Here is a 22,826-nt window from a genome sequence, read left to right on the forward strand (position 1 = left end):
TTTGGGACATTGATGGGTTCGAGTTTTGGAAGTATTTCAATTTGGGATTTTAGGTCTTTGGAATGTTTGGAATTTTACGAGTTTGGGACATTGAGAGATTCGAGTTTTTGAAGCTTTTCAATTTGGGACTTTGGGATCTTTGGAATTTCACAATTTTGAGACATTTGAACTTTTGGATTCTTTGGACGTTGGGGCTTTGAGATGTTGGAACTTTAGGATACTTGAGATTTTGGGACTTTGAAGCTTTGATAATGAAACTCTGATAATTTCTGATTTGGGACTTGGAAGTTTTGGAATTTTAGAACTTTGAAACCTTGGAAACTTGGAATTTTAGAACTTCAGGCTTTGAGACCTTAGAATTTTGAATATTTGGAACATATAGACCTTAAAACCATAAAAATTTGGAAACTTGAGATCTTAGGAATTTGGAAACTTAAGATCTCAAAAATTTAGAAACTTGAGATCTCAGAAATTTAGAAACTTGAAATCTCAGGAATTTGGAAACTTGAGATTTCAGAAATTTGGAAACTTGAGATCTCAGGAATTTGGAAACCTGAGATCTTGGGAATTTGGAAACTTGAGATCTTGGGAACTTTTTAAGTCTAAAATTTTAGAAGTCTAATTGAAATACACAACGAGCAACTCTCTTGCTCCCCTTTGGCTGACAATTGATTTATTTACAAATTTTAACATCTGTAAAATACATATACTGTATTTTAACTATATATGTTGTATTAAATTAATTATTTTATTATACAACTATTGCTATATTTTGTCTTCAGCAATCAAAAAGTTAAACCTCGATATTCCAATCTTCCACTTAGAGTCTCATTACCCTCGCCATCACAATTTTCCCCGCTAAATTAATCGAAACACCTTGAACGCTCAGTGAGCAGTGATTAACTGTGATACCAATTACACAAGGGAAATTTGATTTTTGAGAACCAGTTATGCATTGTTTTGAAAGTTTAACGCAATCGATGGTCTACTATAGTTTATTAATGCTCAGCTATTAAATAGACCATGTTGCACGCGTAATTTAATCGATGCTGTAATTAAGTTTAAGTAACATGTCCTGTAATTATAATGTAATTGTAATTTTTAACGAGTCTGAGAGGAATATACGATACTCTTCTTCTTTGATATGAATAACTGTTCTCTTAGTAAATATCCTTCGTGATCTGAGTTCATTTAGTTGAACAATAGCACGCGATGATGTCTTTGTAGTTTCTGTGAAGTATGCTTGGTAGACGTTAATTAAATTCGCAATCTCTTGGTGAAATATGATCGTGATTATGATACATGGATGGAAGAATTCTTTTATTAATTGGTTTAAGTTTGCAAATTTCTATAATTATACTAATTTCTATAGTTCTATATTTGTTACTAATTTTTCGACTGATTTTCAAATCAGGACTGATCTGAAATTCTTTGGACATTTGAAGTGATTTCGAAATTCTTTGATTGTTAAATACCCGAATTAACAAATTTTCATTTCAAAATATTTAAACTTGTATATTCATAAATCATTAAATTGTCAGATTGTTGAAGATCCATGTCATCATCAAATTTATAAATTTTTTAATTATTTAAATTATTTAATTAATTTTGTCAGTTGCTTAGTCACTGAACTTCTGAATGCTAAAGTTTCTAAATTCCTAAATTCGCAAATCTCTAATTTTCGAAATCTTCGAATTGTTGCATCCCTAAAGCATATAATACAGCAACCCCTAAATCAATTAATTTCTTACTCCTTAAAGTTTCAAATCTCTCAGTTTTAAAATCTGTACATTTCCAAATCTTGTAATGTTGAAATCCCCAAATTCACAAATCTACAAATTACCAAATCCCTTAATTTCCAAATCTTCCCATTCCAAATGTACTAATCTTCAAATCCCTAAATTTCCAAATTTTCTAATTTCCAAACCTCCAAATTCTCAACTCTACCAATTACTAAATCCCCAAATTCCTAAATTTCCTAATTTCCAAATCCCTGAATTACCAAATCTCCTAATTTCCAACCCCTCAAATTCCTAAATTTCCTAATTTCCAAATCCTTAAATTACCAAATCTCCTAATTTCCAACCCCTCAAATTCCCAAATCTCCTAATTTCCAAACCCCCAAATTCTGAAATCTACCAATTATTAAATACCTATATTCCCAAATCCTTAAATCCCCAAATCCCTAAATTTCCAACCCCCCAAGTTTTCAAATTTCCTAATCTCAAAACCCCCAAATTCTAAAATTTGTCTCTAACGAAATCCTTGAACTCCCAGATCCCTAAATTACCAAATCACCCAACTTCCAAATCTCCTAATTTCCAACCCTCCAAGTTCCCAAATCTCCTAATTTCCAAACCCCCAAATTCTCAAACCTTCCTCTAACGTAATCCTTGACCCCCCAAATCCCCAAATCCCTAAATTACCAAATCTCCTAACATCCAAACCCCAAAATTACCACATCCCCACTTCCCAAATCCCCGAACTCCAAACGTACAAACCCCCAACCCCTTCCCAAAACAAACTCCCACCTAAAAAACTCCTGATAAACACACAAAAATAGATATAATAACTCAATACATTTTTGTATAAATTCGAATACATTAAATCTGTTCGTTCATTACATAAATCTAGTAATTGCACACCAAACAAAATGGAAGTAAATAGATCGTTTCCCAAGTTCGCATCAGGTTATTCCGTTAGCAAATTTCTGAGATTACAGCGTAATCAACTGGCAGCTGGTTAATTAGCATAGGTTAATGGTCGCGTGGTAAGTTCACTGGTCTCTGCGGGTACATACTGGTAATACATCGGAACTTGAATAAACCAAATCTCTCTATTGATTCACTTGGAAACCAAATCGATAGCCGTACGAGGTACAGGGGCTCACTTCGTTACAGATCGGCCAACTTTCGTCGGATCAACGAATAGAAGGGACGAGCCGCATTCGTTGGCCAATTCCTTCACGCGAACTGAATTGCCGATTAAAAAGCCCTCCAGTTTGAATTTCGCGATGATCGCGAACGTTACGTTCTTTATGTCTCTCCGTAACGAATTCTAACTAAATCCGAATAACTTACACGGAACTCTTCGGAAAACCGGTAATTTAATATCGATCGATTAATTAATTAAATTAAACTTACATCTAATCGTACTTAATGGACAAAGTATCAATAATATAGTTTGAACTCTGCTCGAATTTAATTCTGACATAGATTGAATTTGTGTATTCAATGATTGTTTTAATCTATTAACTTTTTGTTTTAATTCTTTTGTTTCGCGCATATTTTCATCTAAATTTCAAATTCTAGGTTCATTTTAATATTGTGATAAATTTTTTATGGTAATTTTCGTTGAAGGACAAATATTTGAGAGATATTAAAATGAAAATATCTTGAATTGGGAGAAAAATATGTTGCACAAATAAACGAGTTTCTGTAATTTTTTTTTGGCAGATTAGTGCGCTGTAATTTGTTAAATTTTATTCAAAACATTTGAAGTGTCATCTGCAAACAAAAGTAAAAATATATTACATAAATAAATGAATTTGCCACAATTTTTTGATCATATTAAACATGATCATTCATTCTAACATTATTATCCGTTAAAATAAAAAAGAAAATAAAAAGAAAATTTGCATAAATGACAAAAAAATAGTAAAACCATGTTTAATAAATAAATGAATTTATACAATTACTTCTCGATCATATTGTCCACGTTCTATAGTTTGTTAAATTTGATTAATCATTATTGATAAGTTAGAATTATTTTTAAGGTTATTATTAAACATTCGTCGTAATGGCTACCGAAGCTCAAACGGAAAATGTAGAAGAAACTAAAGAAAATGAAACTGAAGAGGCTTTGAATGAAGAACAAAAACCTCGTATAGATATACCAGAAGCAGAGAAGACTGAAACGAAACCGCGTGTCAGAAAATACATCACGAAACACATGAAATTGTATCCTGAGTTGTATAGGAGCGATGTATCGATACACCCGAGCTACACGACACTTAAAATTTTGCCTTAGTAAGGATAATTTTGGTTCTTCTTTAGTATAAAAATCACTCGTAAAAATTTTCTTTTGTATTTGTTAAATTTATTTATATTTCAAATTCTTATATTTGAAAATTCTTTAACTTGAAATTCCAATGTTTGAAAATTTCTTAATTTGAAATTCCAAGGTTTGAAATTTTTTTAACTAGAAATTTGTACGTTTGAAATTTCCTTAACTTGAAATTTCTACGCTTGAAAACTTTTTAACTTGAAATTCCTATGTTCGAAAATTTTTTAACTTGAAATTTCTACGCTTGAAAACTTTTTAACTTGAAATTCCTACGGTCGAAAATTTTTTAACTTGAAATTCTTATGTTTGAAAATTCCTTAACTTGAAATTCCAACGCTTGAAAATTTTTTAACTTGAAATTCCTGCGCCTGAAAATTCCTTAACTTGAAATTTCAACGCTTGCAAATTTTTTAACTTGAAATTCCTGCGCCTGAAAATTCCTTAACTTGAAATTCCTACGTTTGAAAACTTTTTAACTTGAAATTCCTATGTTCGAAAATTTTTTAACTTGAAATTTCTACGCTTGAAAACTTTTTAACTTGAAATTCCTACGGTCGAAAATTTTTTAACTTGAAATTCTTATGTTTGAAAATTCCTTAACTTGAAATTCCAACGCTTGAAAATTTTTTAACTTGAAATTCCTGCGCCTGAAAATTCCTTAACTTGAAATTTCAACGCTTGCAAATTTTTTAACTTGAAATTCCTGCGCCTGAAAATTCCTTAACTTGAAATTCCTACGTTTGAAAATTTTTTACTTGAAATTCCTACATTTGAAAATTCCTTAACTTGAAATTCCTACGTTTGAAAATTTTTTTACTTGAAATTCCTACATTTGAAAATTCCTTAACTTGAAATTCCTATGCTTGAAAATTTTTTTACTTGAAATTCCTACATTTAAAAATTGTTTATCTTGAAATTTCTACATTCCAAAATTTCTCAATTCAGAATTCCCACATTTGAAAACTAGTTAACTAAAAATTCCCACATTTAAACATTCTTTTTACTTAAAATTCCTATGCTTAAAAATTTCAGACATTCAACTCTATAAATTTCTTTATAAAGTTAAAAACTTTACTTTAAAAAAACTCAACTTCATAAATTTGAAAAACAGAAAATAATTAGTGACCCTATTATTGTGTTTCCGCTTGAAATATTTTTTTCACACAATAAATTGTTCCATCGAATATAATTGTGATCGTTGGTTAACGATTGAATCTATTTAAAGCAACGTCGTCTGTCGTCGTCGTCTGCAGAGCACCAGGAAACAGATCAAACGACAATTGAATCGAGAAATCATGCATTTCGCGATGATGCAGATGTTCGCCCTCGACAGCGTCAGGATCGACCGTGTCTTCAGCGTCGGGATGCCGCCGAAGACATTGATTGTCCCCGATTTCGCAACCGATAACCAGAGACGTCACATTCATGAACTTATTCGTAACACGTGAATCTCGATTGTAACGAATAAATAAATTTATAAATTTCAATAAAGAGAAACGAGTCTTCTTCCTAAAACAATCAGGAACGGTATAATTTATTTCCGAATTAAACAAATTCGGTTCGAAACAAAGGACTCAGCGTGTTTTGACGTTTGCGAGATGATACCGTGAAAATATCTTATTTTTAATTTTGCGTTCGATACGATGTTTCGTAACAAATATCAGCAAGGACTTTTGTCCATTTTGTACAGCTGCGGTGCGTCCCCTTTGGAGATATGGGATATGCACGTAAGTTTAACAATTATCGTAGGATTAAACCTCAAGATCTCAGTTTGGTAATTAACGTTAGAGTCCATTATACAAATTAACCAACCACGGTCTAACCCCGCCCTATTCTTATCTCGACTTACTTAATCTATTATTAGATTACGTTTCAATATCACACGTGATACTATAGAACCAGCTCTAATTTGCTCGTTCGATTACGGAAATAAATCTTCTATATATCATGATAAAATCATTTTGGATAGGTGAAAAACGGTTTTATCCGAAGGGTAACGGACGAAGAAGTGAAATCGTTGGCTCTGGAAATAGCAGGGACGAATGTCACAACAACCTACATATTCTGTCCAAAGGACCCGAAAAAATCTCTCGGTATAAAGCTTCCTTTCCTCATCATGATCATCAAGAACATGAAGAAGTACTTCACATTCGAGATAACAGTAAATTTCTTAACAAAGGAATTTTTGAAAAAGCGATTTCGTGACTGAAGTATCTTCGCTTCAGTAGATACTGGACGACAGAAACATGCACAGAAGGTTTCGAATGAGCAATTTTCAAAGCACCACCCGAGTTCGACCCTTTTGCACGTCAATGCCAATCGGTTTGTCGGGTAGTTGGAACCAGGTTCTGTTTAACCTGTCAGACTTCACGCGAAGAGCGTATGGCAGTAGCTACATGGAAACCACCCGCATACAAATACACGCGAACTGCAGGATCCGACGTATTTACTTTGCAGACAGGTCCGAAATCTGTTTTAAATATCAATCATGACTTTCATTATTTCATTTATATTTAAGGAGGTACTTTCAGCTTGTACATACAATAATATTGTATATATTTCATCTTGTACTCCTTCTTCGAATTTCTAAATTAATATCATCGAATTTCTAAATATTTTTACTCATAAAAATATCGTTAACAATGATAATAGTATTAATATAATAGACACTAGTAAACATCATTATACTGCACACTTCCCCTTAAACATTGAATCAAATAATAAAGAATTAAATTTTAACCCTCGTAAGGTTACCCCTGCTGCCCATAAACCACTTTGAATTTCACAAAATGATTTTACAAAAATGTTTAGACTTTATTCAGAAGACGAACTGCCGGATGACTTCAAGCTTTTCCTCCCTGTTCACCGAAGGAAGTGTGTCCGAGAGTCGAAGGTGGAGAAGCCGAAAGACAAGGACATAGAAAAAGTGGAGGTTGAGAAACCACCTCCTTTCGAAACAGGCGAGGGTCCCGAGGATGACATAGAAGAAGGTGAAAAAGAAGAGTCGGTGGAGTCCGAAGGTGTTGCGGCAGAACCAGAACCAAAGACGGATGAACTGAAAGAGGAAGATGAGGAGGAAGACGCTGAAGCTTTGGATGCGGGTGATTTCGAGGGTGAAGATGAAGAACGCGCAGATGATGAGATTGAAGTGCACGCAACTACAGGTTTAACGTCTCCAGAGTATGCGTCGGAAGAGGAAGATGAAGAAGAATATGAAACTCAGCAGCAAATAATGTGACTTAGCGTAGAATAATATTTAAATAAATTTTGTTGTAAAATGTTCAGTTAACTCGAACTGAAGTTTATTTAAGATTCATTATTGTACTGAACATGGCAAATATCTAAATAAAGAATATTGTAACAGAAAATTGCTTTCCTAGAACAACGAGGCATCGATAATTTGCGAATTAAAAAAGACGGGTACTTTGTCCATCATTGTTCTAACAAAAAAATATGCATAAAACATAGTAAAGCCGAATTAAGAAAGACGTATTTACATATTACTTTAAAAATATATAATTTTGTTTATAGGTGCAGTTCAAATTACACACCATTGCAAATTATAAATTAAAAAGGTTGCGATATTTTTTTGTACATTAAAAGCATAAAATAAAACATTCAGTATTTATCATTTATTGTTATGGTACGTCATAATCATCATCTTCCCTCTTTCTTTTCATTGAATCTTCTACTTCTACTTTAACAGGTGGCATTGTCTGACCTGACGAAATTTGAATCTTTGGCTTAGCCACTTGTGCTTTTACGGTAGCTGCTCCTGTTGTCGCTAAAAATTTAAAAAGCATGTAAACAATTAACAAAAAGTTAAGTACTAGTATTACTTATACAAGTTGGATCTTACATATATGAGTCCTTAATGAAATGTGAATAGAGGGAATGGATGTTTGGGACTGAAGGATTCGTAAGGAATCTGTGGAGTAATTTGAAATAAATAAAAATTAAATTTCACTTCCGTAACATTCCATGGAACTTACCTGTTGAAAACTTCGGAATAGGCTTTGGCATTGAAATAGTTTGAGTTCTAGCTACTGTTGCGAGCGTTCCAGGTCTTTTAACGATTGAAAGGCCAGTCTTATTGCCTTCTACCTTAATTTTAGATTGACCGCCTTGAATATTATTTCCGACTAAAGAATGCAATGGCTTCCCAACCACTTTCTTTGTAATATTTTTGAGCTTATAATTTGTTGCATTTAAACAGTATCGATCAGGAGGTAATCTCAAACCATTACTTGGTTTAACGAATGGAAGCGGTATATTGTTCTTTGCTCGAGCAACATCCAGCAACACGTCTCTAGGTGGTGGATTCGTAAAGGTACGCTCTAACTGCATCTTGACTGCCAATCTAACGTCATCCAAATCGATAAATTTCTTTTTAGCATGGTTCGCATAAATTCTGCTGTCATCTAATATACAAGTAACATAACCTGTAAAATGAAAATGAAACATTCTTTTATTCCATCATAAAACAACATATAATCACGCATATTTTTAATCAGTTATATACACAATAAATAAATTGAAAATGTAAAATACGTACGATAGGTGAATTCAAGTAATTGATTTATAACCTTCGGTTCATAATCCGAGATTCCCATATCTTTCATAATAGACATTATAACTTGCGCATCTTTTGGAATATGTTTAACGTGACTCATGGTTTTTGCTTTTTCTGTCATTCTGGAAAATACCGCTACAAAATATTATTTACTCTTCACAATGATTGATCACTAATGTATGTATTTTAGGTTAATGTTGCAACATAGATACAAAATTATATATGAAGTGTTTGCCGCTCATAATGCAATGGTGCCACTGTACAGAACTCAAGTTTGCAATATCACAAGTGTTTCATTTTTTTATTTTCCTTTATTATCATTATCATTTTTGATATTATATTACTTTTATTCTCATTTAGAAATAATAAAGGTGTATTAAATTTAGTATTATGAGAAAAATTTGACAATTTTTCTTAGGCAATGAATCCTTCAATCGTCAAGGTGGAGGTCCTTGCAACATTCTGCAGCTGAGTTCAATTGAGTTTGGTTGGTCAGTTAGTGGCTTGCCATCAAACTGTATTGAAGACGTTTTGCCGAAAGAAGTTATACCGTATGAAAATCAACATGAATATCACATCCGCCGGTAAATAGTGTATTTAATAATTATTATTGAACTACATATTTAAATTTTACTTGCTCACCGATTATTAATAAAATTTTATGGAGCACTTGAATGATACACATACAATGATTTGCAAATCTTGTTGACCATAACCTTCAAGCTTGTGCTTTAATTATCAAATACAGTGATTTATTTTATATTAACTTGTGCATTAGGTTATTCCATAGTTTCTTCATCTTTTATATGGTTCATTTAATTTAATTTTAAATGTAATTTTTATACTTTTTTCAGCTGGTATCATTTCCCTCCTTGAGGAGCCAATGCCAGAATTAAAAGTCTTTGCTTTGAAAAAGCTGGACATGATAGTCGACGAGTTTTGGCCTGAGATCTCTGAAGCTATAGAGAAAATGTATGTAATAATAAATCTCTGTTAATATTAAAATTTATTTTGGAGCATAGCAAGTAATTATTTTATTTCTTTGTTCTGATGATTAATGTGCTCTGTTACAGTGAAATTCTTCATGAAGATAAGTCATTTCCACAACATGATTTAGCTGCATTAGTTGCTAGTAAAGTGTATTATCATTTAGGAAGTTTCGAAGATTCTCTTACTTATGCTCTTGGAGCAGGAGAATTATTTGATGTCAACGCTCGCAATGAATATGTTGACACAACTATAGGTAATAATAATATACTTAATTTATTATTAATCAGAATTTATTTCAGATCATATATTTATATTTTTACTTTGTTTTAGCTAAATGTATTGATTTTTACACTCAACAACGTGTATTGGAAGCAGAAGGAAAGTTGCCACCAGGTAGCAAAGGAATCGATCCAAGGTTGGAAGGAATTGTGAATAGAATGTTCCAGCGTTGTTTAGATGATAATCAGTATCGCCAAGCATTAGGACTTGCTCTTGAAACTAGAAGAATGGATATATTTGAAGCTGCCATTATGCAGTCGGTAAGATAAATTTTATTCAAATCATAAGATATAGTTAATATTTGATGATATATAAATTTGACTATATATAGTTTACATTCTGATTTTTTGTTATTAGGAAGATGTAAGTAGCATGTTGTCTTATGCCTTCCAAGTTGTCATGAGCCTTATTCAGAACCGTGGTTTCCGCAACACTGTACTTCGTTGCCTAGTGAGCCTTTACCGGAATCTGGGAACCCCTGATTATGTTAATATGTGTCAGTGTTTGATATTCCTGGATGATCCATTAGCCGTAGCCGAACTTTTAGATAGGTTAAGCAAAGGCTCGCAAGATTGTGTTCTTATGGCCTATCAAATCGCGTTTGACTTGTACGAATCAGCGACTCAACAGTTCCTTGGTCGTGTCTTACAAGCCCTTAGAGCAACAGCTCCGATTCCAGGAGCTCTTATCGTTAAACCCATCGTTAAACCAGCTGTAAAAGCATCCACCAATGAAAATTCCGAATCTTCTAAGACTGCTGAACCCGAAAACAGTACACCGGCACCAGAAGAAAAATCTCAGCGTAGCGTCGAAAGTTTGGTAAGTTAAATTATTTAAGAAACACAGTGTCGAAATATTCATTTATTTATTTATTTTCAGAACGCGGAAGAGCGCGAGCAACAAGAACGAGTAGACGCTCTGTCAAGTATATTAGGCGGAGAAATTTCTATCGACTTACATTTGCAATTTTTAATTCGAAGCAATCATACCGACATGTTAATATTGAAAAATACTAAAGACGCAATACGCGTCTCCATTTGTCATACTGCCACTGTAATCGCGAATGCGTACATGCATTCTGGAACTACTAGCGATCAATTTTTAAGGTAAGAAATTCTTGCTATTAATCTAACTTATGTCTGTTACGTATGGCGTTCTAATGAAATATGGAATTTTAGAGACAATCTAGAGTGGTTAGCTCGTGCTACGAACTGGGCGAAGTTAACTGCCACCGCATCTCTAGGAGTAATACACAGAGGTCACGAACAAGAAGCTCTAGCTTTGATGCAATCGTATCTCCCGCGGGATACAGGCGCGGGTGCTGGCTACTCCGAAGGAGGTGGTTTATACGCGTTAGGTCTTATCCACGCTAACCACGGCGCAGCAATCACAGATTATTTACTTGGACAATTAAAGGATGCACAGAACGAGGTATGTATTCAAGTAATGCATTTATTTCACCGCGATGAAAAAGTATCTTCACGCGAGCAATGTTTGTTCTTTCTAGATGGTGAGGCATGGAGGTTGTTTGGGTCTGGGATTAGCTGCTATGGGGTCACACAGACAGGACGTGTATGAACAGTTAAAATTCAACCTTTATCAAGACGACGCTATTACCGGCGAAGCAGCGGGCATTGCTATGGGCATGGTTATGCTAGGATCCAAATCAACTCAAGCGATAGAAGACATGGTAGCGGTAAGTAGAAGAATAATTTTTATTTAAATTTACAAATGTGTTGTATTTTAACCACGTCCATAAGGAGATCTACTGTTTGTTTTGAAGTAAAAGATTCCACGAGCGCTATAAATAAATTAAGTATAAATTAAATTCGTTTAAGGTTAGGTTTCTTTAACATTGCAGTATAATTAATTTTATGCGTATAATTACTGACAAAATCGCTTACCTTTTATTAAAATCTGGACCTCCCATGTACGCTATCACACCGTTTCTAGCTTGAGCACGAAAGCGAGTAGGCTTCATTATGGATTCACTAAAGTACGCAAAGGCTCGTTGATGAGAACATGAATCTGTGTAATGAAATGAGTATTCAGTATCAAATTAGATAATACATTACTGTATTTCACAGTAATTTTATTAAATGTCTAATAGCTTGAATCAGTCAGCAAACTATTCTTATCATATTAGACCTTTACTTTGTTTAGTAAATATTCTTACTTGTGACAAATATGTTACATCCTGGCTGATGTAGTCCATTATTAGCGAAGAAATCGACGGTACCAACAGCAGTACTCATACCCAAAAAGAATTTACTGGTGTGAAGTACTTCAACATATTTGGCATGTGATTTATCAAGCCTACAGTTTGACCCACGGTTTTGAAACATCGGTTTTGCGGGGTCGAGACCTGCAACACAATTTCAGTATTTTTCTTTGCAGATTTCATAGACCCTTGTTACTTTAGCAACAGAAGGTACTGATGTTGAACTCTGTTTTGAAAGGTGAATTATGAAGTGGAAAAATATTTCTTGATTAGGTAGTTATGGAATATTTCGCATTATCTATATTATCAGCTTTTCTGCCATATCGAAATTCTGAGGCGTGATTATTTACCAACGACTCGAGCGATTGGACTCGATTCTAAGACGCCCTTCGCTGCTAAGCTCACCACATGAGCACCAAGAGAGTGTCCCACAAGCGTTGTAGATAAGGTATTCAAATTCCACGATGATTTCATGAAAAGTATGAACCTTGCTAGCTGTGTTGCTACTTGTGGTACACCTCTTGCAACTATGGTGTATAAACCTTTGGCTGGATAGCGCCAGTCCATGACGATCACGTTATAGTCCAGTCCACTTCTGAGATACGCTGTGAACAAAACAGGGTCCATCATAGTCGGTGTAAATCATAATTTACCATCATGGAAGGTAAAATGTCTACCAACATTTTGACGGATTTATGAAAAGTTTCTGGCAAAGAGAAATTAGCTTTGGAATAAAGTAGGATTTTACCAAACTGAAATTATTTACCATTTCGCACAGAAGTGCAGGATGACGTAGCACCATCGCCTCCCCAGCCATGTGTGATAAACACCGTCGGTCGATTCGCATCCCAGTCGCTCGCTTTAATAGAATCGTCATCATGCAACCTTAATCTTTGTCCGCTCGGTGGGTTATTTCTGAAATTAATTTGTAAATCAGCGCCTAAGTTCTGCTTCTGGTTATTCTACGTAAAAGCAAAGTAAAATGCTTACTGCGTGAAAAGCGTGAAAGTGATAGATTGCACATTGACAGCCAGAGTATCGAGTTGTTGCCGCGTGAGTGGTGTGTCATCGATTTTAATCAGGTGCGGTGTTCCATCTTCCGTGGGGAAGATGGTGTAATTAGCATTTAACAACGCTGTCAGCAGCGCAGGGTAAACTGCAACAAAAGTATCTTCGTTAGAGTAGTCATTTATCACGTTTTATGTTAACCCTGCTTCATAAACATTTTATGAAAGTTCAAACTTTATTAAAGTAGAAAAAGTTCATAAAATTTTATAATAACTGATATTAAGTTTTATTTTTATTTTAATTTCAGTCTTCATATTAGTTCTAATGGAAGTGAAGAATCATTCTCTGTTAATTTTGTTACATCTTTCAGATAAAATATAAAAATCTGACAAATATGGAAAATTTTTATTAAAAAGCCCTCTTTGTTTTCAAGGGATTATGAATGAAGATCTAAGTTCTGAAGATCTATGAATGATCTAAGTTCAATAGGCTCAAACATGAATGTTTATTAATACTTATGTACGAACCTAATGCCAAAGATGCTGGAGCAACCATTCTTACTTTCTTCTCAGTAGATGTATCAGAAATCAGCGACACTGCTTAGATTTCTCATTTTGGTGTCTTTTATAGGTTGAATGGTAACAATGGTCGTCCACTTGAATAGTATCGCGATAAGTCACTGATTCTCATCCAATATGCGATTACTTGTTCGTGTTTCTGATTAATCTGGATGTGTGTTGGTAGAAAAATGTGATTATATTAGTTGAAAACACTAATGCTACTCGATTGCGAAATATAATTGTAATCTTTGATAAATTTGCTTTCTTAAATCTTAATAGTTTGATCACTATCATGTATAGATACACTACTTTTGTTTTAACTTATATTTGTATGATATATGCAGAGATTTTAGTTTGAAAATTTATGGTTATTCGAAATTATGAATTTTCAAGTTCTCAAGTTTTGGGAAATTGCAGGATTTTCTGATTTTTTTAATTTTTAGGGTTTGGAACTTATCGAATTTAATTTTTAGTTAGACAACATTTCATAATTTCAAAATCTCTTAATTCCAAAAATTCCAAATTTCAAAATTTAATTCCAAATATTCCAAATTTCAAAATTTCCTAATTCCAAAAATTCCAAATTTGAATATCTTCTGATTCAAAAAATTCCAAATTTGAAAATTTTCTAATTCCAAAAATTCCAAATTTGGAAATTTACTAATTCCAAAAATTCCAAATTTGGAAATTTTCTAATTCTAAAAATTTCAAATTTAAAAATTTCCAATTCCAAATATTCCAAATTTAAAAATTTCCTAATTCCAAAAATTCGAAATTTGAAAATTTCCTAATTCCAAAAATTCGAAATTTGAAAATCTCCTAATTCCAAAAATTCCAAACTCGAAAATTTCCTAATTCCAAAAATTCCAAATTCGAAAATCTCCCAATTCCAAAAATTTCAATCTTGAAAATCCAATCCCAAAAATTCCAAATTTCAAAATCTCCTAATTTCTAAGTTTCCAATTCTCAACATAAAAATCGTATCACAAATGAAACGTATAAGTAAAATAAATATAAAATAATAAATAATAAAATAACTAAAATAAATATAAATATAATTACTGTTTCCACAAAAAAAGAAAAAATACATCTAATTCTTCCTGCATGCATACGAAATACTTTTTTAGCTAGTTACATAATATCCTCTTAAAGGTGGATTTTTTCGTATTTACCCTGGGGATTTTTGTTCACGAAATAACGCGATGTCGTATTTCTTGGTGAGACGATTACCTCGAAGAGTAACAACGAAATCCACTTACTGTTGCCGGAAAAATAGCCGCGGGACAAACTGCATCGCTTTGTCAGGGTTGTTTCACCTATCCAGAAGCAGCGAGCATTTCGTTCCGTCGCCAGAAATTTGTTTTAGACGATGAAACTTCAATTCTCTCGAATTAATGCGAAACTTGTTGTAAGGTTTTCAGGGAACTCAAACATAGTCGAGATTTTTCGGATTTTTGTTAAAATTTATTCTTTGTTAACTAGCTTTAAGTTATATCAACAGAAAAAGTTTTATAACTTCAATTATAATTAAAAATTTTATATTAGGTTGTCATTTATTAATTCCTGTTTGTTAATATTATGAAACAGAAGATTTATATTGTATTTTATTTTCTCGTAATTATTTCTTCAGGGACATAATTCATTTACGATGAAGAGTTAGAGTTAGAGGGTCGATACAACATTGATTTTAACTCCTTCCTGTGTCATTCATTTAATAAATGCGTCAGTCAAGACTAACTATTCAGAACTATAACATTAAAACGAACAAAGAAAATTAAAATGTTGTGAGTATTTTATATTCAGGGATCCTTGATAATGCAACTTATAGTTGGACCTAAATTTCGAATTGAAGAATGTTCAAAGTTTGAGTAAGGTTTATCACATTTGAGCTGTAAGCGCGTCACGAGTGGGACTCGTCAAAGTACGGGAAGGGGTTAATTCTATTCTGTGATAATTTATTATAGAATTCTTGTTATTTTTATACGTCCGACAGCAATAAGGTTTAAATCACGAAAACACAGAATTATGTTTAATAAATATTCAATTGTTACTTTCAGTATGCTCAAGAAACGCAGCACGAGAAAATTCTTCGAGGGTTGGCGGTTGGTATTGCGTTTACCATGTATGGTCGCCTGGAGGAAGCGGATCCTTTGGTCACTTCCCTTTGCGCCGATAAGGATCCGATACTTCGTAGGAGTGGCATGTACACCCTCGCCATGGCCTATTGTGGAACCGGAAACAACCAGGCCATCCGGAAGTTGCTACACGTTGCTGTAAGTTTCCTTCATCTATCATATATTGTGGATATGTGTATAGTATAGGAGTATAGGTAACTACGTATGCAAGGATCTGATGATAGATATCCATGAATTTGGGAATTTAGGGGTATAGAAATGTGAAGATGGAGAGCAGGAATGTAGGAAAATAAGGATATAGAGATTTGGAGGTGTAGAAGGCGTCCATTTTTCTTTTTTGATTAATTGGAGTTTTAGCTATTTGGGGATGTAGGAATTTGGAGACATCGTGATTTGGGGATGTAGGAATTTAGGGATGCACCGATTCGGGGACGTAGCGATTTGGGATCGTAGTGATTTGGAGACGTAGCAAGGGGATGTAGCAATTTGGGGACGTGGAAATTTGAGGATGTGGGAATTTGGGGATGTGGGAATTTGGGGATGTGGGAATTTGGGGATGTGGGAATTTGGGGACGTGGAAATTTGGGAATGTGGGAATTTGGGGACGTGGGAATTTGGGGATGTGGGAATTAGGGGACGTGAGAATTTGGGGACGTGGAAATTTGGGATCATAGTGATTTGGAGACGTAGCAATTTGGGGACGTGGAAATTTGGGGATGTGGGAATTTGGGGATGTGGGAATTTGGGGACGTGGAAATTTGGGAATGTGGGAATTTGGGGACGTGGAAATTTGGGGACGTGGGAATTTGGGGATGTGGGAATTAGGAGACGTGAGAATTTGGGGACGTGGAAATTTGGGATCATAGTGATTTGGAGACGTAGCAATTTGGGGACGTGGAAATTTGGGGATGTGGGAATTTGGGGATGTGGAAATTTGGGGACGTGGAAATTTGGGAATGTGGAAATTTGGGATCATAGTGATTTGGAGACGTAGCAATTTGGGAACGTGGAAAGTTGGGGATGTGGGAATTTGGGGATGTGAAAATTTGGGGACGTGGAAATTTGGGAATGTGGGAATTTGGAGACGTGGGAATTTGGGGATGTGGGAATTAGGGGACGTGAGAATTTGGGAACGTAGAAATTTGGGATCATAGTGATTTGGAGACGTAGCAATTTGGGGACGTGGAAATTTGGGGATGTGAGAATTTGGGGATGTGGGAATTTGAGGATGTGGGAATTTGGAGACGTAGGAATTTGAAGACATGGCGATTTGGGAACGTGGAAATTTGGGGATGTAGAAATTCAAGGATATAGAAATTTGGTGATACAGATATTTAGAGATATAGGAATTCAAGGATACAAAAATTTGGAGATATTAAGATATTGAGCCTTCATCAACATGCAAAATAATTGTATACCTTTACTTTACATATCTACTCTTCATCCCTTACATATTTTATGCTTCATGCTTCATCCCTTATACATCTATTGTTACACTTCATGTTTAGTCTAAAAGTACCTACACACGTGACATAAGATGTTTTTGTTGAAATGTACATTAACCTTTGTCGACATTGTTCTTCATCCCTTATATATTTCTCATCGTATTTTATCTTTAATCTAAAAGTACCTTCACTTCTGACATAAAATGTGTTAGCAGAGCAGGTTAAAGAAAAACTGCGCAAGGTCACAATTATGCGTTTATTTCTTACGTCCTAACAAAGTCCTTAATCTATGAAAGTTCGGCGAAGACTGACGCAACGTTCGCCCGCTACGCACACGGGCTCGAATGTAAAACAAAAGAATCACGTACCCCGTGTATTCCTCGAAAAAGGTCACGTATCGGTAATAATGCATTTTCCAGTACGACACTTCCCCTCGAGACGGGACGCTTTACGATTATCCTTTTATATTGAAAAACTCTAATCCAAGTTTCTCAGACATTTCTTTATGCTTCGGACCCGGCAGGCCTTTAGTAAAAACATCGGCCACCATTTCGCCAGTTGAGATATATATTAATTCTATCTCATCGTCCTTCAAGGCATCGCGAACAAAATGATGTCTCACATCGATATGTTTCGTACGATTGTGAAACACGGGATTTTCCGCGAGTTTGATTGCACCTTGATTGTCGCAATATAATTTAATCCTTGACTTTGATTCGAAACCCAATTCGGAGAGAAAACGCCGCAAATATATGGCTTCTTTAGTAGCCTCGCTCATACTCATATATTCCGCCTCAACAGAAGAGAGAGCAACCGTTTTTTGTTTCTTAGATGCCCAAGAAATCGCGGCACCGGCGAGATTAAAACAATATCCCGTAAAAGATTTTCGGTCCTCCGTACAGTTTCCCCAGTCGGCATCCGCGTATCCTTCTATTGACGCACCGCTGGCTTTATATGCGAGACCTACGTTAGAGGTACCTTTTAAATAACGCAAGATACGCTTCGCTTCAATCCAATGAGCCCTATTAAAACAATTGTTGAACTGACTCAGTGCACCAACCGCGTGAGCTATATCCGGTCGGGTAGCGATAGCTAAGTACATGAGTGAACCTATGAGTTCTCGAAACGGTAGATTTTTATCATCTTCACCGGTATCCTCAGGTTCTTTTCGCAACTTTTTACTTAAATCTAATGGAGTCGATGCCGGTTTACAATTAGACATACCAAAACGTTCTAATAAATCTTTGATGTAACCTCGCTGATGCAATTGTACCGCTTGTCTGGAACGATTAAACTCAATTCCTAAGCAGCATTTTACGTCGTTCAAGTCCCTGATCTCGAAAATATTTCCAATATAACTTTTGAAATCGTTTATTTTATCAAGATCACGCGAGATCACTAAAATATCGTCTACATAAACGAGAACCATTAGAATATCTTCCCCTCGCCCTTGATAGTAAACACACGGATCAGCCTTACTTGGAAGTAATCCGAATCCTTTTAATTCTTTATCCAGACGACGATTCCAATTGCGACCAGCTTGTTTCAAGCCGTATAAAGCTTTTTGCATCAGACAAACTTTGTCTCCGTTTCTCAAATTACGCCGCATTTCGATAGCCTTTGTTTTTATCTCACTATCACCGCTTTCGGTTTCGGCCAAAATATCCAAAGCTTTTTCAACGTGACGGGGAACCTCCATGAAAATTTCTTCATCGAGTTTACCGTTTAAATAAGCTGACGTCACGTCCATTTGGTGAATTTTCATATTGTATTCAGCCGCCAGAGCAGCCATGATTCTAACCGATTCTAAACGCGCGACCGGGGCGAAAGTTTCATTGAAATCAATCCCGTAACGTTGAGAAAAACCACGCGCTACTATTCTCGCCTTCCGACGGTCGACTTCACCGTTCGGCTTATATTTGTTACGTAGAACAACCCGACTGCCGATTACCTTTGCGTTCTTTGGACGATCGACAATTTTCCAGGTATCGTTTATAAGTATCGATTTTAACTCGGTGGCAACGGCCTGATGCCATTCGTCCGCATCCGGGCCCGCGATAGCTCGCTCTAGAGGGATTTCAGCCATAAATGCCTGTTCGACCGCGGTACTTCCTACCTGCACTATGTTATACTCTTTTCGGGGTCTTCCCCTCATACCTGTGAGTATTTTCCTAGGTCTACCTCTACCTCTACTAAACTGTACATTTTCGTGACTATCTACCTCCGCGTTTGACTCGCTTGCGCTATCGCTCGATTCACCTGTATCGCCCGTGTGTTCGATATTATCGTTTTCATTATTTCGGGGAGACAGATCGACGTCGAAAGTCATACGTTCATTTTCGCGTTCGTCATGATTCGTATCATCCCATGAGACGCTTTCAGAAGGAACATTCCTAGAAACAGAACTGTCACTTGATTTATTTTGATGTACGCTATCGTTTTCCAGGAATTTTACATCGCGCGCAATTTCTACCCGTTTGTCTTCCTGATTCCATATTCTATACCCTTTTGAACATTCGGAATATCCGACAAAAACGCCCTTTCGAGAACGCGGTTCGAACTTCCCCTTATTTGGATCATTATTCAAGAAATAAACAGCGCATCCAAAATCGCGAAAATACTTCACGGTGGGTAGTTTCCCGTAAAATCTTTCAAATGGAGATTTTCCACCTAAGACTCTCGATGGACATCGATTACGAATGTAATTTGCTGTCGATACGGCTTCCGCCCAAAAAGATCGCGACAAATCGGACTGCGCGATTAGACATCTCGCGGTTTCTATAATCGTCCGATTTTTCCGTTCAGCTACCCCATTTTGTTCTGGATTATACGCGACCGATAACCTACGTTTGATCCCGTTATCGTTTAAAAACTTATCAAAACGCGAATTTACATATTCTCTGCCATTATCTGATTGAAGAATTTTAATCCTGCGACCGGTCTGATTTTCGATGTGGCTTTTAAAATCCTTAAATGCATCGAATACTTGATCCTTAGATTTCAAAAATCGTATTTCACACCATCTGGAATGGTCGTCGATAAATGTAACAAAGTATTTATTACCTGCGTGAGAGCGCGTTCGCATGGGACCACAGACGTCACTATGAATTATCTCTAAAATGTCTGTAACACGTTTCGATTTTTCCGGAAAAGGTGTCCTGGTCATCTTATTTTCGATACAGACCTCACAACGAAATGTTCGTCTAAAATCTTCAATGTTGCCGCTCGGTATGATGCATCTGCGCCTCGCCTCCAGTAAATCCTGCTGATTTAGATGCCCAAGACGCCTATGCCACATCTCGAGCACATTGTTACGCTGAGACTTCGCTGTGTCTTCGTCCGCAACCATGGCGCGGTCTGAGGAACCCGCTTGTACCATGTAATATAAACCGTTTTTACGAGCGGCGATCAGCTTATCGTTGTCTTTCTCGTCGATAATTGTCGCTTGATCCTTCGTAAAAAGCACCTTGTAACCACGATCCGTAATTTTTCCAACCGACAATAAGTTTGTTCGTAGGTCTGGTACGTGCAAAGTGTCTTCTATCGTGAGAGTCCTTTCCGAATTCTTTTGATCGATTATTACGCGCACAGTGCCACTCGCGTCAATGTCGGTTGACGCGCTACTAGCGAGATTTAGTTTTCCACGTCGCCGTTTATCGATATTTTCAAAATAGTTTATATTTTTACACACGTGGGATGTACTGCCACTATCTAAACACCATAGTCCGTCGCTCGCCTCGGTTTTCATTTGCATTAGTTCGCACTTTTGCCCGATTTCCGACGTAGCGTAGAAAGAAAAATCGCTGCTGGCGCCCTTAGCTGAATGCTTTGAGTTTCCACCACCCTTGCGGCACTCGGACGCTGTGTGGCCGAATTTCCGACATCGAAAACATTTTATTTTCGAGTGATCGTCACTGTTATTGTCCGCAGCTTTGTTATAATTTTTTCTTCGGTAATTGGACTTCACGTGTTTCCCGGCGATCATAGCGTTTGGCACTACATCACGCGCTTCACTTTTACGAGCATCGCTTTCTTCGATAATCTTTATTCGTAGAGTATCAGGAGACGGTAATTCGTCACGCGATTCAATCGCACAGCGAAAATTTTCGAAGCACTGTGGCAAGCTGTATAATAGCAAAATCGCCAGCAAATCCGCGTTAATATCGACATCCATTTCGTGTAGTTTGTCTACGGCGTCGAAAAACTTTCTGAGGTGTTCGCGAACATCTTCGCCTTCATTCATACGCTGTAGAGTCAATTTCTTCAGTAGCGTGGCTTTACGTGCAGGACCCCGTGACTGATATATTTGTTCGAGTCTTTGCCACACATCGTTCGACGTTTTGCAGTCCTTAACCTGTTTTAGTTCCGACGGGTTAATCGACAATATTATGTCGGACTTTGCCTTCTCGTCGTTTCCAATCCAGGTGCTATACGCTGCTTCTGATTCTACGTCGCCGACCGTCACTATCGGTGCTTTCTTTTCACCGCTGACGTAACGCCACGCATCGTTTTTGATCAGCAATGCGCGCATTTGTATTTTCCACGTATCATAGTTTTCCTTGTTAAGACCTTCGATTTTCACGAGACTCGCCATTGTTCACTGGACACTCGCACCGAATTTGAACAAAAACGCACACGTCGCACTAACACTTTTCCTTTCCGTTATTCACGACTTTCGGGACCTCACAATCACTGAACTACGACCGACTGGGCCCATAACCTGTTAGCAGAGCAGGTTAAAGAAAAACTGCGCAAGGTCACAATTATGCGTTTATTTCTTACGTCCTAACAAAGTCCTTAATCTATGAAAGTTCGGCGAAGACTGACGCAACGTTCGCCCGCTACGCACACGGGCTCGAATGTAAAACAAAAGAATCACGTACCCCGTGTATTCCTCGAAAAAGGTCACGTATCGGTAATAATGCATTTTCCAGTACGACAAAATGTTCTTGTCGAAATGTACGTTAACCTTGTCATGAAGAATAATCACATACTACTTGACATGTTCATTCTTCATCCCTTGCATATTTTATGCATCATTCTTCATCCCTTATATATAATATATGCTCCATCCCTTACATATTTTTCTTCAATTTAAAAGCAGCTGCATATTGAACATAAAAATTAACGTTAACTATCCTGATCCTAATAATTCTAACTATAGAACTAATGTTAGCATACTAGTACGTTTCAAAATGATGATTTCATAACGAGAGAATAATTTCGATTCAGGTCTCCGATGTTAACGACGACGTCCGACGAGCTGCAGTGACCGGTCTAGGATTCCTGCTGTTCAGGTGAGTACTCGCAGAGAATACTTAAAGCCCGTGGGCTCGATATGAGCCCCAGGAATGCGAATTGTTCGGTGTTCATCCGGAAATTCCGTGCTTGCAATGGATAACCTGGATTCGCCTAGCTTTTTAATAATGTCAACGAAAGTTATTTTCGCGGGTACTTTTTTGTTCGGGGAGAACGTCGCAAGTATGTGTAGAAAAGAAGGCATCCGAACTTTTCATATTTCTATGTTAATTTCGCAAAGTACGGATTTTT

The 22,826-nt window shown here is 36.1% G+C and overlaps 5 protein-coding genes across 7 annotated transcripts in view; 3 read left to right on the forward strand and 2 right to left on the reverse strand.

Annotated features, from left to right (window-relative positions):
* Nucleotides 1-2,878: 2,878 nt before the first annotated feature.
* Nucleotides 2,879-5,513, forward strand: LOC100880090 (uncharacterized). Of its 3 annotated transcripts, none has more exons than XM_076528875.1 (3): nt 2,879-3,101; nt 3,776-4,028; nt 5,291-5,513. In XM_076528875.1, exons 2-3 carry the CDS (start codon nt 3,799-3,801, stop codon nt 5,511-5,513), a joined length of 453 nt encoding a protein of 150 aa, XP_076384990.1. In that variant the 5' UTR covers nt 2,879-3,101; nt 3,776-3,798. The 3 variants fall into 3 exon arrangements, with proteins under 3 accessions (XP_076384990.1, XP_076384991.1, XP_003706707.1); XM_076528876.1 differs by lacking the exon at nt 2,879-3,101 and adding an exon at nt 3,285-3,518; XM_003706659.3 differs by lacking the exon at nt 2,879-3,101 and having other exon boundaries at nt 3,666-4,028.
* A 144-nt stretch (nt 5,514-5,657) lies between these two features.
* On the forward strand, nt 5,658-7,303 carry LOC100880206 (cilia- and flagella-associated protein 20). The gene is made up of 4 exons (XM_003706660.3): nt 5,658-5,792; nt 6,035-6,226; nt 6,294-6,526; nt 6,877-7,303. Exons 1-4 carry the CDS (start codon nt 5,709-5,711, stop codon nt 7,301-7,303), a joined length of 936 nt encoding a protein of 311 aa, XP_003706708.1. The 5' UTR covers nt 5,658-5,708.
* Nucleotides 7,304-7,330: 27 nt separating this feature from the next.
* On the reverse strand, nt 7,331-8,878 carry Taf9 (TBP-associated factor 9). The gene is made up of 3 exons (XM_003706646.3): nt 8,621-8,878; nt 8,058-8,507; nt 7,331-7,849 (listed from the first exon to the last, which is right to left on the reverse strand). Exons 1-3 carry the CDS (start codon nt 8,757-8,759, stop codon nt 7,704-7,706), a joined length of 735 nt encoding a protein of 244 aa, XP_003706694.1. The 5' UTR covers nt 8,760-8,878; the 3' UTR covers nt 7,331-7,703.
* A 195-nt stretch (nt 8,879-9,073) lies between these two features.
* Nucleotides 9,074-22,826, forward strand: part of Rpn2 (Regulatory particle non-ATPase 2) — a 99,947-nt gene continuing 86,194 nt past the window's right edge. The window contains exons 1-10 of the mRNA XM_076528870.1: nt 9,074-9,222; nt 9,493-9,610; nt 9,712-9,881; nt 9,959-10,167; nt 10,265-10,726; nt 10,787-11,013; nt 11,086-11,338; nt 11,415-11,603; nt 15,754-15,969; nt 22,509-22,573. Coding sequence (XP_076384985.1) covers nt 9,192-9,222; nt 9,493-9,610; nt 9,712-9,881; nt 9,959-10,167; nt 10,265-10,726; nt 10,787-11,013; nt 11,086-11,338; nt 11,415-11,603; nt 15,754-15,969; nt 22,509-22,573 — 1,940 coding nt within the window. The 5' untranslated portion in view covers nt 9,074-9,191. The remainder of the gene's footprint in view (nt 9,223-9,492; nt 9,611-9,711; nt 9,882-9,958; nt 10,168-10,264; nt 10,727-10,786; nt 11,014-11,085; nt 11,339-11,414; nt 11,604-15,753; nt 15,970-22,508; nt 22,574-22,826) is intronic.
* On the reverse strand, nt 11,485-13,691 carry LOC105663546 (phospholipase A1). Its single transcript, XM_076542025.1, has 7 exons — nt 13,664-13,691; nt 13,119-13,284; nt 12,895-13,043; nt 12,479-12,733; nt 12,084-12,272; nt 11,812-11,935; nt 11,485-11,708 (listed from the first exon to the last, which is right to left on the reverse strand). The coding sequence occupies exons 1-7, from the start codon at nt 13,689-13,691 to the stop codon at nt 11,651-11,653; spliced, it is 969 nt and encodes a 322-aa protein (XP_076398140.1). The 3' UTR covers nt 11,485-11,650.

The sequence above is a fragment of the Megachile rotundata genome, chromosome 2, assembly GCF_050947335.1.
Source record: "Megachile rotundata isolate GNS110a chromosome 2, iyMegRotu1, whole genome shotgun sequence".
NCBI lineage: Eukaryota > Metazoa > Arthropoda > Insecta > Hymenoptera > Megachilidae > Megachile > Megachile rotundata.

Coding starts and splice junctions, on each gene's coding strand:
- LOC100880090 (XM_076528875.1), top strand. CDS start 3,799: ATGGCTACCGAAGCTCAAACGGAAAATGTAGAAGAAACTAAAGAAAAT. Junction 4,029..5,290: donor ACACTTAAAATTTTGCCTTA/GTAAGGATAATT, acceptor ATCTATTTAAAG/CAACGTCGTCTGTCGTCGTC.
- LOC100880206 (XM_003706660.3), top strand. CDS start 5,709: ATGTTTCGTAACAAATATCAGCAAGGACTTTTGTCCATTTTGTACAGC. Junction 5,793..6,034: donor TGGAGATATGGGATATGCAC/GTAAGTTTAACA, acceptor CATTTTGGATAG/GTGAAAAACGGTTTTATCCG. Junction 6,227..6,293: donor ACTTCACATTCGAGATAACA/GTAAATTTCTTA, acceptor TCGCTTCAGTAG/ATACTGGACGACAGAAACAT.
- Taf9 (XM_003706646.3), bottom strand. CDS start 8,759: ATGACAGAAAAAGCAAAAACCATGAGTCACGTTAAACATATTCCAAAA. Junction 8,508..8,620: donor ATTACTTGAATTCACCTATC/GTACGTATTTTA, acceptor TTCATTTTACAG/GTTATGTTACTTGTATATTA. Junction 7,850..8,057: donor TATTCCGAAGTTTTCAACAG/GTAAGTTCCATG, acceptor TTAAATTTTTAG/CGACAACAGGAGCAGCTACC.
- LOC105663546 (XM_076542025.1), bottom strand. CDS start 13,691: ATGGTTGCTCCAGCATCTTTGGCATTAG. Junction 12,273..12,478: donor TCCAATCGCTCGAGTCGTTG/GTAAATAATCAC, acceptor ATTGTGTTGCAG/GTCTCGACCCCGCAAAACCG. Junction 11,936..12,083: donor ATGTAACATATTTGTCACAA/GTAAGAATATTT, acceptor TTCATTACACAG/ATTCATGTTCTCATCAACGA.